Source organism: Rhinolophus sinicus, chromosome 17, assembly GCF_057876585.1.
Source record: "Rhinolophus sinicus isolate RSI-liver-muscle chromosome 17, RSI-T2T, whole genome shotgun sequence".
Taxonomy (NCBI): Eukaryota; Metazoa; Chordata; class Mammalia; order Chiroptera; family Rhinolophidae; genus Rhinolophus; species Rhinolophus sinicus.
In genome coordinates, this window is record NC_142517.1 from 152,899,702 (window position 1) to 152,913,610 (window position 13,909).

The following is a 13,909-nucleotide window of genomic DNA, read 5'->3' on the forward strand; positions in this document are numbered from 1 at the left end:
TCACATCCATCCATGGAAAAACATCTACCCTCTCCAATTTCATATTCAGTTACCCTCAATTTATCATGGTACAAACAATTATATGTTTCTTTTAGGATACAGATATGATTCAACAATCACAGAAGAGTCTCCATTTGAAAACTATCTGGAAAATACATCTCTCTTTAGGAGCAAGAGGCCACACTGAAGGGCAACCTTTAAAAAGTCATGGGAAGCCCTCAGAAGTGTAACTTCGCAAAGGTGGTACAAAACAAGAATCTTTTAGACTAATTTATTCCATGCTCCTTCGAAGGCTGGTGTTTTAGAGTCATTGTGATTTATTTTTGAAAAGGTTTGATAAAAATGCAAGAAACGCTGAGACAAACAGAAGCAGTAGAAAACAAAACCAAAGTGGAAGCCATTGTGGAGGCCTGCATACAACAGTAACAGGAAGGAAGGGAGGAAACAAAATGACACACAAGGCTCCGGAAAAATACTGTCTTTTTATTCCCTTCAGTTATATTAATGTTCTTTCTGATTTGTCTCTGGAAGCAGGACAGAGTGATGGTTATTTGTTTAAAGACTGAGTTTCTTAAAGGGATTCCACAGCAACCATTTTGCTCATTCCGTTGATTTGATGTGAATGTTTCTGATTTATACAGAAGTTGGGAAAATGCATGGGACAAACAGATGGGAAGAAGTCCAATCAGTCACAGCTTCCCCCACACTGGTTCTGAGGAACATTGAGGAGTCTACAAGGAAGAAATGTGGTAGCACATGGAAAGTTGCTACCTGTGTTGATGCCATTCATGGCAAAGCAGAGAAAATGTGCAGCAAATTGTGTGGCATTTCGGCAATTCTTACACAAACTTCAAAAACCAAGTGAAAGAAGAAAAGGTTCCCTTTTTTTTGTTAATAAAAGTAAGCTTGCCACTAGTGCTTGAAGACAGTTCTGAGCCATAAAATCAATCGTGATTTTATGATCCCCCAGAAACTAGCAATCATATTGCCTTGTATCTGGGGTAAAAGCAAATAACAGGTGATACATGGGAACAGGAAATTCTTAACAGCGCCCTTCCTAGGTTTATTCTGAAACGATGACAGTTACAGGAAGTGATAGTGCAATAGTTAACATGGAAATGAAACATTAACACTTAATGTGGCAGGACTAGGTTAAAGGTTACCTAGATAACCTGAGCACTTTGAGACAAATAAGGCTCTATAAAATTTACCTCCAAATTCTGAAGAGCTTCCAGGAGGGTTATCAGAAATACTGTTGATAATGTGGTTAAATCAACAAGATATTAGTAAGAAATGGAAAAGCATGTTTTTCTCATTTTGGATGCTGGACTGAACTTTACAACTTTTCTCTCATAAAAATGGCCCTAGACCAAAGGTCAGCTTAGAATCCTGGTGATTATTTATCATTCTATTTTGGAGATGTTCTTATTGATACCATGTGTGATGTGATATATATTCTTTCTCATATAATTCTTCCTCACCACTAACCCTCAAGTTATATAAAATTTCAAAATTGTGGGAATGTAAAAAATGCCAAATATACCTCAAATCAGTTGACCCTATAACTCCTAGAGTTTTAATGGTCTCACATACGTGCCACTTGCAGAGAAGCCCAAAGAGAGCAGGTCCTAGTTTCACTTATTCTTTGACCTCACAAGCATCTCCTTTGAAACATTTCTTTTGTATTTGTCAAAAGTTGTGAGATTGTGTGGCTTCTTTTTACTGTCTTTTCTGCTTTTCTTTGTTTGAATCTATTTATGAATCTAGTATTTACTGTTGTTTCCAAACATGTACATATGATTTTCTTTTGGCATGTAAAAATATAGCCAGATTGCATTTTTTATAAGAGATTCAAGGGGACAAATTTCATTCTTTAGGGGAGGTAATTTAAGAGGTACTACAGAGGGATTACAATCCTAATTCCCTAGGTCAGATATTTAGCGTCTGATTCCCAAAATGTACCCCTTTAAAAAAATTTATTAAATGTATTTGGGTGACTTTAGTAATAAGATTATATAAGTTTCAAGTGTACAATTCTATAATTCATTCTCTGTGTTCACTACACAAAGTCCTAATACACTTCTTAGGGAGATGGAATTGAATAACTCCCAGGATGATCATTATAAATGTATTCTTTTTAGCTTTTGTTTTCTCAAAGCACGGGGTTTTAAGACTTCCTCTTCACTTTTGCAGAATAATGGTTTCAAGCAAAGCCAAGGCCAGCCTCAACTGGCATCTTCACTGTTGCATATGCTTTGTGTGGGCCATGTAGCCACCCCTTGTTCACTAGGGTGTTTACTGAAAGTTTTATTGAACAGCAGTGCTGTCCCTTCAGAGTGCAGGTGGGTTATCCACTTTACAAAGATTGTAAGTGCATTGAGAGTAGAGATTGTAAACTGCACAATTTTATACAGAGTATTGCAATATCATATTGTCATATTTTGTTGTTATTGATAAGTTGTGATGATGAAATGATGATGATGAGGTAGTTTTTTTAACCAATGCCAAAGCAAACCACTTTTTAGCTCTATGAATTCTGGAAAATATGTAATTGAATTACAAATGAGGCATAATGTATATCTCTGTCTTTTGATGTAGTGCCAGGATTACATGTCCTTGGTGTTTATTGCATGGTTTAAATACAAATAGATGTGACTACGGTGTCAAAAAAAAATCCTTAAATGATTAAGTCTGTAATGCTGACAATTGTTTTAACATTTCCAAAAAGGTGCAGCACAGTCTTTGTATGAGAAACTGATCTCATGGGGGAGTGTTTCTTTGAACTATCTCTTCTATGTCTCTCCCTCAGGCAGAAGATTCTCCCAAACATGTTACTAGTGGAAAGGTCAAAAGTCTGGATCAGTAAGAAAGATGAAATTTCCTACAAGTTAGGTGTGAATGATGCCTACAGATTGTGCAGTGTTATTTGATAATCTGCTTATTGATTTGTCAGATTTTATTTAAACGGAAGTTTTAATCGGATATTTTTTGTGGGCATTTATATTACGGTTCACAGAATGGAAGAAAAAATTGAAAACATACGAGCTATGATTACTTTTCTATTTTTAAAAATAATTACTGTGAGGCTAAACTTTTGCTTTGATTAGAGACAAAAAATACAGAAAAGTGTTGTCTGGGCCTGGCTCCTAGTTGTGAAATACAATATGTGTTGTACACACCGCATGGAAATCAGTAACTATTAATGACATTAAGACAATAGAAAAAATGTACCACTGGATTTTCTAAATTGCTCTTTGCTGTGAAACAGTGTTTGACATTTAGCTGTCACTCACACATACACATCCACGGCTAAGAGTGTAATTAGCTAGAGTTAGCTTTTACATTTATAAACTACTATTCTCTAACTTCATCTACTTACACCATAACAGAAATCCAACAATTACAGAAAAATCCTGAAAAGTCCTGAATAGTGTTTTCAAAAAAGCAATTATTTTGGTGACTATGAACTTTTTGGTTTAGGAAAAGATGATTGAGCCATAAATTGTGATTGAGAATGTAGTTGGGAAGAACTCAGATTTTGAATCTGTCTTTCCTCTAAATATTTTCGTAATATAATTTATGTTACATAAAATAATTGTTTTTGTCAAATGAAAATAGGGAAACACTTTCATGTTAACATAGCCAAGCTTCACAGCTAGTTTAATTACAAATAAATGCTTAACATCTGTGAGCATACAGTGCTAATGAAACCTTGAACCATTTCTAAGGCTCAAATTAAAACCCACAATGCTTGAGCAAATTCAGCTGTTTGGTTTCCTAAACACCATCCCTAGAGTTATAATTTTTTTTTCTTTTTTGGTAATTGTAAGCCATGTTAATAAATGAAAGGATATTACAAAGACTGAATCATCCAAAGAGGGTCTTTGTCATTTATCACTATAAATCAGTTTTCCACACATTTATTAGCTATTTTCCATGAATATTTTTTTCTCATATTGGGCACAAATATCCCTTTAAGATTAATGATAGCTTTAGATGAAGTTAGAAAAATAGACATTCTAAAAAGAGACAAAAAGAATTAAGTCATTAAGGATGAGAAACCCAATAGTGGTTGTGTGATTTTGTTGCATGTCAATTTCTGTTTGAATGCAAAGGTGCTCACCTGACAGCTGTGATCTGGTCCTCAACTTCATAAACACCCAGCTTTCGATATACTGCATACAGGTGTTTGTCACCTTGAAAAGCTGTTCCTCGACCATCCACCAAGGCAATGACTATCCCTTCCTTACTTGCAAGATAAGATATCCAACTAATAGCAAATACAGACCTTACACTCTGACTGCTGGGACCACCATACCTAAAGACAAAGAAAAGAGAATATGGAATCTCTGATTCCTTTGTAAAATTCAACTTCCCATCATGGCCAAGAATTGCCTTTAGTATTTCCCAGTACATTTGTATGATAAAATTTCTATAACAGTGGCATTAGAACTGGCTCAAAATCAAGAGGGGACCAGGCTTTTCCCAGAGGTTTATTACAAGGAAGTTGTTTTGGGACACAGCCTCTCCCATTCCCCAAAACGGATACATCTAGGGTTGGCATTTCAAGGAATATGTGTGGGTTTTTCGTCATTTCTGCCACCTGCCACTTGCTAAAAGCAGACATAAGATATACTAAAAAAATGCATGGTGTTTTAAGCAAATTGTGTGTAGGTCAGCACTGATTTTGGGTGTGATTCCACTAAATGTATTCCATTCCCTTATTTCTTTCTAACTCAATTACATAAGATGTTAAGATGATTTACAATACATTTTTTTTTTTTTTTTTGGCTGCAATTTATCTCAAAGGTATTCTGACACATTCGGCAATTTGCCATACAAAGGAAATTCAACACAGCATATGCAAGCAAGTCCATCTAAAATCTCAAAATTTCCTCAATCTATTTTAAATAGCCATATTTTATTTACTCTGATTAGTTGATGAATATATAAAAACAGCATCAGTAGGAAATTTACTAAGGAGAATGGTTCATTCTATCTCATAAATGTGTATTTAAAATCAACATATTTTCAGTAAACACCTTTCACACCAAAGAAAACATTACGTACACTTGAATTAGCAAGGGATACTTCTTTGATCTGTCAAATTGAGGAGGAAGAATCATCTTGTACCATAAAGCTTAGAAAAAAGAAAGAAGAAAAATCTTTATTCCACTATACTCATAGCAGTATTTCTTTTCTTTAATAAGAATACATAACATAAAATCAATCTATAACTAGTAAATTGTTAAGAACCAAGAATATGTTTTAAATTGATTTTTATTACATATTTTTGTCTAATTTACAAATTTTTGGAAATCTTGAATTATTGTTTCCTAGAAGCATATTCTAAAATTAAAATTAGACAAGCTCTTTTTAGAAAGTATCAGACTTGAAATGGAGCTATAAGAAACTATAAGATCAACTCTATTCACAAAGTTATTAAAGATATTTAGTGAAACTCTATTGTTATGGTAAGATTGTTTTAATTAAGAGCCTGTAATATTGTAGGATTTGTACTATAATATTTACCCTATCGTTTTTTCAAAAAGCAAGACAAGTATTCAACTTCGTGCCTATAAATGAGAAGTTTTTAAAAGATCTTACTAATTTCATCCCCTTCAAGTTTCTTTATTTCTTCTTTAGGCAGCTGGATATTTTTCAATGCATTTTCCAATTCCTTGTTTTCTTCCAGGATTTTAATTTCTTAAAAAAATAAAATGTTCATTTTTATTAGTAGCAAATCAATAAGAAAATTTCTTTCTAAAAATTCATTTGGCTTTAATATAGATGAAACTGAAAAGCTATAAGAATTGTTTAAAGAGTTTCATACTGGCAAGCATATTTTTAATCCAGGCTTTAAAACAGTTATTATGAAGGACAGCAGTCGTTACCTCTTAAACTGATCCTTGCGGATCAAAACAAATTTTGAGCAGAATCACAGAAACAAAAGTGTTTTATTAAGCCATATTTTCCCATCTCAACTTCTCTTTTTTAACGTAAAGTCATGACGAGTGACATTATTATTTTTATTTTATCATTCACAAAAAAAAGTAATAGAAGTAAAATCTGTTTCTGAAAACTCAAATTTAAAATAATTATTTATGTAGTTATAAAGTTTGTTTTAAAATTTTCAGTGTGTGAATTCAAATACATTTCTATGATATTTTAATATCTATTTCTTTCTTAACATTTTCCTATTGTACCTGATTAATATAGTGTAGTTTCCCCCCCTTTTTTTTTGTATTGAATTATTGTGCATCTTATTTCTTCAAATTCTTTCTCAAGCTAGTTATACACCTTACTAAAACAATAGCAATATATGCACACTATAATCTCTTTCTGTCTTAAAGATATTCTTAAAAAACTGCGGTTTCTATTTGAGCTTAGTTATGTTTCAATCTTTGAAACTGAACAAATCCGTTCATCTCCTGATGCAGCAGATCGGTGGTGAACGCAAATACATTTCTAGTAATAGAGGGCTTGGTGTAAGCTTTATTTTGAACTGGAATTGGTACTGGGCATCTTCTTGTAAAAGTTAGACTTTCACATATAATGTAGAGTTTGTACCTTTACTTTTTAAAAAAGAGTCTAAATAATTTCTGAAATACGGAGGTTTCTACCATAGACATGCTGTGGACTTCTTGTTTTTGTGCCTTTTATAAAAGTGGTCCTTGAAGATAGGGAACTAGAGGAGTACTTGTAACTACGCTAAGTTTGCCAAACCACATCCCCTGTAACTCTCAGTTTTCATGTATTCATGGCATTTTGCTTCAGCATGGTATATTTAATCTCAGAACAAAATATATTTGTTTTGGTATAAGTTGTATAAGATACATAATAAGTTTCATTTTAACTTTGGATGATCCATCGGGAGACATACTTGTGTCATCTTAAAAGATAAAACCCAAAATACATACATACATACACACACACACACACACATACATACGTACATACATACATACATAAATAGAGGTAATATGCAATTCTATGTATTTACAGCCCTTCATTGTCCTTATGTGGATTCTGTATGTGGAGCTGTCATGGATAAAGGGACTTCTGTGTGGAACATGCACACAGAGTGGCTCCATTATTTATTTGTCATTATTTTTGTCATTTTACCAACAGGTACTGGAAGTCAAGGACAATTCACAAGTGTTATTGCCATGTTGGTTTGACTTTGATTCCTTCTCCATTCCATTCTTAGCTATTGAACTTTTCTGATTCATGACTTAATGAAATGCTAAATTTAATTTAAAAGCTTACTAATGTTTGTACAGTCCAGGGTTGCATTTTTACGAATGATAGATAAATGGGCAATGTTTCCGTCCCTTGGAGCAAAATAGAAGTGCATACTGCTGTGAGGAGAGGGAGGGGTGGCAACTGGGCTTTTCTAGGTGACTTTGCTTTGAAAGTCTGTAACCTGGCAGAGGAATGCTACAGTCCAGACTGCATCTTTCAGCTTGTTTCACCATCATCGTATACTCAGTACTCAGCACATTCAGTATCTAGTACCTGACATGTAGTATGTGTTGTATATGTATTTATACACTTTATTATGGTGAAACCAAGTGGTAAGAATGATGGCTCATGCATGAGATTTTTGTTTAGATCATATTAACTACAACATATTGCTCATTAATTAAATTATGTGAAGAATCTGTAGAAAAGCTGACAAATGAGGTCATTCAATCCTTTGGGTAATTTTAATGAACACCTTCTGTGCCCTATGCAGCTAAGCCTCAGTGGGGTCCTCGATGTCAAGTGCCAATTCTTCTGAGTTTCTCTGGCATCTAATTCAAGTACTATTTTTTATTTTCAAATGATCTTACCCCACTTTGCAGAGAAACTAAAGTTGTACTGTTTTCTGCAATATCTTCAAAATTTCATATAATTACTTCTTTCATATAATTACAACAATTCTTCATTCTCTTGCATCACAATACCAGAGAATAATCCCCTCACCTGGCTCTGGACACCATCTTTTCCCAACTTCTCAGGACCTGTCTCCTTTATGTTTTCAACCCCTTTTGGTCTCCTAATTTCTTCCATCAGCACTTAACCATGCCCAAATGTTCATCAGCTTTGAAAAACAAAGTTAAACCTTTATCAATCCCTTCCAGACATCATCCCATCTCTTCCCTCTCTGGTCAGTCAGACCTACTGAAAATACTGTTTCTTTTTCTCTACTATCTATGCAGGCATACATCTACGTCAATCTGGCTTCCATTTCCACTGTTTCACTGAAATGACTCTGACCAAACCAGTGCTATTCTCCCCTTTGCTAAGTTCATTGATTTCGTGCAGGTCTCATGAATCACTCTCTGTAGCACTTGACACAGGTCCTCTCCTGTCCTGCCTTTCACAACACCATCCTTTCAAGGTTATCCTCCCCCTTCTATTCCCTCTTGGTCTCCTGTGCAGGTTCACTTTTCTCTTTCCATTTTTCGTGTTGGTGTGCCACACAGTTTTATTTTAGGCTCACTCTCCACTATCCCTGCCCACACTAATTTTTCCCACTCTGCTCTCTCATCCACTTCCATGCCCTTAGTAACCATGTCATTAATGTTCATAAATCAGTGACTTCTTAATCATCATCTTCAGTCCAAACTGATCCTCCAACATCCAGATTGAAAACTATGTCACTCCAGGTGGCTCCACTTGGATATTCCATATCGGTACCTCAAACTCAACATTCAAAACTAAATTCATCATCTCCTTCAAAATGTTCTCTCCACTGTGAATCCCCCTTTTCAGTACAAAGTACCACTATCGTTCCCCTTGACCAGCCAGCCAGACAAGCAGCACTAATCTCTCCCTCATATTTATGAGTCACCAGTTTGATGTAGCTTTCACTGGGAAACATTTCCTAATCCCAAAACTCAGATGATATGCCCTGCTTATGTGCTTTCTGTGCTCTATTTGCTCTATCTTAATACTTTACCCCACTGTATTGTAACTGCCTATTCACACATTTGCATTCCTCGTTGATCTATAGTCTCCTTGAGGACAGGGAGCATATCTGACCCAGTATCAGGTCATTTTAAGAATCTATTATATTGCATTATCTGATTTAATATGCTAGGTTCCTAACCAAGATCTATTGAATGAAGGTTTCTGCCACCAAATGCAATGGAAAAACAGGTGAAAACTACTAATAAATGGGAGACATAGCATCTACTCTAAAAAGTAGCTCCAAACCTTATGTAAGAATTTATTAAAAATACAGTTTCCCTAACTCAATCTAAGATCTACTGAAATGAAATTTCTGGAAAGGGTCTCAGAGTATGTATAGTAAACATCTCCGGAGAATTTTATCATTAGACAAGTTTGCAGAACTGTGCTCTAAAAGAATTTGCATTCTATTTGGCCAGTTATAAAACATAAATACATATTACACATGTGAGAGTGACATGAACACTGTACCTATTTGTAAGTATTGCGTGAAGTAATAAAGCTTTATAAGGCCTAGAGAAATTGGTGTCCAGGAAAAGAGAAACAGACCTTTATTTTGCAGTCACAGTAAAATGGGAATTAGATATTTATGGTGGTTTTCCATTAAAAGAAAAAGTCATAGATTTGAGGGTAGAACTGCTTTAGGTTCTGAAGATTGAGGTGAACCAAACTGAGAAATATAATCTGCTTATTCTTAAAAGTACTTCATTATTAGACACAAAGTAAAAACAAACAAACAAAAAACAAAAACATAAAACACCCAAAACCAAAACCTTCAAAATGAAACTAAATTCAGAGTCCCATTATTACAGTGCCTGTCTTGCCCAGAGCTCCTGACGCTGTTTTTCCTCAGTACCTATTTTTACCTATCCTTGAGCCATTGACCTGGTTGCCAAACTAATCCCAAAGCAGTCTCCTGACTTGTCACCAAAGCTGTCCAGGGATGATTGCAGGCATGAGTGCTGAAGTCCCTCTAGTCACCATCAACTTTCAACCCTATGACATTTTTTTATAGTACATCAAAAGATAATGAAGAACCTCAGGAAGAGTTTCAGGGCAATTATACACTTGGATAGCCCTGTTGAGAGTAAAAACGATTATCGTTGATCTGTGAACTATTTTTAACCAATATCACAAATACAGGATGGACGAGGAGTATCTTGGTAGCAGTTGAAAATGGAAAGAGTCTCCAAATTTCAGGGCATTCATACGTTGCAACAGTATAATGTTGCTGTTAAAACAGAAAAGCTAGCGTGGTAGTTACTCTAGTTACTCTCTGCTTTGAACTGGAGTTATGGCTGGAATCTGTCTCCAGTGTGAGATGTTACAAAAAACGAAACAAAACAAAAAGAAAAAACAGGAATTCTTATTTGGGAGGGAGGTTGTACTAAATATCCTGTTTCCTTCCAGTTCTAATCTTCTGTGCTTTTCATAAAGCTGATTAGGAAACATAGGATTAATCCCTCTGATAAAACTCATCTGTGTTATGCCAGGTTCGTACGGTAAATAATTATTAAATTTCCTATGATCAGGTTTCACTCAAAAACTGTCCAAATCTGTGTAATAATAAGATAACAGGATTCCATGGCACTTCCCCATGTTGGTGTGGGGAAACTGTCTTGCTCCCTCTAGTGTAGTGTCACTGAGGGTTCAGGATTTCTGCAGACAAGACAACAGCATGGCAGAGACAGTACCTTGATCGGTGCGGCCATCATGAAGGGTGGAAATGGGGAGGCCTGGGCCTGGGCACAAGGGGAAAACAAAAACATGGCTTAGTTTTAAAATAACACTTAATTTTAATTAGTGTCAAGTGCATCTTTTAATTCTGCAGCTATTTTTCCCATAGAGAAGTAAACATCACCTTTAAGTTACATTTAAGCAACACGTGAGAGCAGAGCCCCATCAAAAACCAGATGCGAAAGAGTTAGTTGCCTGTGTACTTTTCCAATAGTGGTGCTGAATATTTTGGATCTAGTTACACAAAGGGACCCCAGAAGCTGCAAGGGTATATGGCCTTCTGGAAAGATGTCACGCTGTATTGGCCAGTTTTTTCTGTGTCTTTATTATCAGTAACTTTCACCAGTGTGCAGATTGTATTTTCAGTTTGACTTCATCGTTCAGTTTATTTTGGTGGGTAGAATACAGCATTTTTTAAAAGTAATTAATACATGAGGAAATAAATTTATATAGAATGTATTGTTCGTTCAAACATGCTGTGGAATGTCACATTCCTTAGGAAACAGACCCAGAAGAAGTTTTGTGAGCTAGACATTTATCTGGGGGTGGTATTAGAATGTGCACCTGTGGGAGAGGGGAGGAAAGTTGGGGCAACAAGGGAAGGTGGTCTTCAGTACTGTCAGAAAGGAGACCTCAGCCAACCCCACAAGAAGCTCTGGAACTGGATGGCCTACAGAGTTGTCTCAAATGGGATAACAGGGCTGGGTTGTACACCCCAGAATGGAGCAGCCAGTGGCTATAGCCTGGGATGAGAGTAATCCCTGTGGGTTGGGGGTGGGCTCAGCTGTGAGCTGTCGGCCACCAGAACTCTCAATAGCTGGTGAAATGAGTGATTCAGTCCTGGACTTGGGAGGTTTGGGTGGCACAACAGTGTCCACCATATACTCCAGCATGGAATTCAGGTTCTCTGTGCAGAAACTGGCCATTTTAACAAGATCTATGAATAATTCAAAGCTACGTATCACTTTTTTGAACTACAGAGTAAATAATACCTGGAAATATACTTTGAAAGGATAAATTTGCTCGGGCAATCAATGAGTTAAAAGCAATAAACATGGAGGCTAGGGGTAGAGGTGCATTTCAACTTCAGAAGCTTGCTTCCTTCTTTGTGGAGGGAGCGTCATTAGAGTAGCACCCTTTGTCTCAAGCCAGCAGAGGGGAAATGACGTAGGAATAAGTAAGTCCATCTTCTGCCTTGTTTCTGGCATCTTTCTGCCTGCAGAGAACATGCTTTGATCTGTCCCTGAGAGCTCCAAGTGTGACAGTACCAGGCCCCATGGGGGAAGACAATGGTTGTCCAGTTGTACCCATATTTGTGTGAATAACTAGAATTCTGGGGTGCAATATTAGGAAGTTACACACCTTAGCCACATTTTCCAACTAACCCTTACAGGTAATAAAGCTAACATTTTGACTTCCTTCCTGATGCCTCAGTGTAACATGGGAGTAAGGAGAAGGGATATTATTTATTAGCATCCCTCAAAACCAGCAGTTCTTTATTGTGTGGAACTTCAGAATTTTAAAGAATTTAATTTCAGAGATTTTCATTTTGTTCAGCTTTTCTTCAAAGTTATTAAAAGGAACAAGCACACATTATATTTTTGGTCAGGATGTAAGGAAATGAGACATATATCTGAATTTCTTGACTTTAGTCAATCAGCATGCACCTTATGGAATTTTCATGGGTATGCAGTTCCAGAAGTGACAACTGGCATGTCTTTTTTGCCCAAACTATGAGACAAACTAATGGCTGAGTGCCCTTGACATAAATGGCCTGACAGTGAGATCCTAGTGGCATAAGCATTGGTCGTCTAGACTTCCTCCTTTGCATTGTTTTTGTTTCATCAACATCATAAATGTGATTTTACCTATTATCTGGGATTTACTCATCATCTCTCTTGGAAAATTTGAAGTTACATAATGAGGCTTTACTCTTAATCCTAAAGGGAAAGATTTCAAGGTTTTTCTTATGATGGCGCAGTGACTCATTTTACTGGAGCTTCAAAAACACCAGACGATGTGATGCTTCCCACACAGTATATTTTTTGCTAAATGGGAAATTACCATACTGCCGAGCAAGAGTGAGTGTGGAAAAGTCAGGCAATTCAAGTTCTGGAAAGGACTCTTCCACCAACTTTTGATAAGAGCTTAGTCTTTGCTTCATTATCTCTTCAGTGGCACTCAGGCTTCCGCAAATATTAAGAAGACAAAGTGATATAAAAAGTGATGTAGTGTTTTCAAAAAGGGTTAAATGTAGAATGCATATAGCTATAAATGTATATATGTATGTGTAAGGTCACTGATGTCTTTATCAGTAAATATATCAGCATGAGAATGAGCTTTTGGGTAGACTTTGCTAAAGGCAGAAATGCTTTGATCTTTCTAACACCTATGTTCATTCAGCAGGCATTCACTGCTTATTATGCATTAGCCATTCTTCTTGGCCTTATGAATATAAGGATTAAAAGAAAGCAGGCTCTGCCTTCAGGAGAGAAAGATAGACAAACAGATGACTCAGTGCAGTTAGTTCAGTGACACTATATGCCTGGCATGTAAGCTTTCAATATATGTTGCATAAATACATAGCCTGGGTTGAAAAATGTTGTATATAACTTGAGAGGGACATTAATGTATACCTTTAAGTGCTATAACCACACATATAGTGGCGAAAAACAATCTCTTGACTTTTCAAAGATGCAATTGACCAAACATTTTATGAAAGTGCAGTATCAAACTGACTTCTTGAAGGGAGCATTTGGGTTAAAAGCTTATTCATTTCCATGTAGCCAAATGAGCTGAGGCTCAGGTTCTGAGGCCATGTGATTGGGGTGAGGGAAGTGGCCTGTCAGGGTGGCTTTCCTTCTGGGAAGCAAAGAGAACCTCAGGGTTCTCTACGACTGGGCAAGAATCTCAACCAGTCAGATTCCATTTGTTCTCTGAGTCACCTGACCCCCACATGGGGAGTTCATACCAGAAACAGGAGAGTGACATGTGTTCTTCATAGCCTCCTCTATTTTCTGTCCCCCACTAGGATTAATTGGAGGGACAGAAAGAGAATGAAGAAGTAGACATTTCCCAGTCTGTTTTCTAATTCTCCATGATGACTACTGAAACCAAAGCATATTTCATGGATCTACTGATTGCCTAATTTCACCTTTTTTAATTGCTTGTCACATATTCAAGGTATAAAATGTTATGCATAAAATAAAATTAT

The 13,909-nt window shown here is 36.2% G+C and overlaps 1 protein-coding gene across 1 annotated transcript in view; it reads right to left on the minus strand.

Annotated features, from left to right (window-relative positions):
• FAP (fibroblast activation protein alpha) overlaps positions 1–13,909 on the minus strand; it is a 70,800-nt gene that overhangs the window by 12,241 nt on the left and 44,650 nt on the right. The window contains exons 17-20 of the mRNA XM_019727297.3: positions 10,653–10,700; positions 5,608–5,706; positions 5,071–5,140; positions 4,124–4,318 (exon numbers count right to left, since the gene is read on the minus strand). Of these exons, the coding sequence (XP_019582856.1) occupies positions 4,124–4,318; positions 5,071–5,140; positions 5,608–5,706; positions 10,653–10,700 (412 nt within the window). The remainder of the gene's footprint in view (positions 1–4,123; positions 4,319–5,070; positions 5,141–5,607; positions 5,707–10,652; positions 10,701–13,909) is intronic.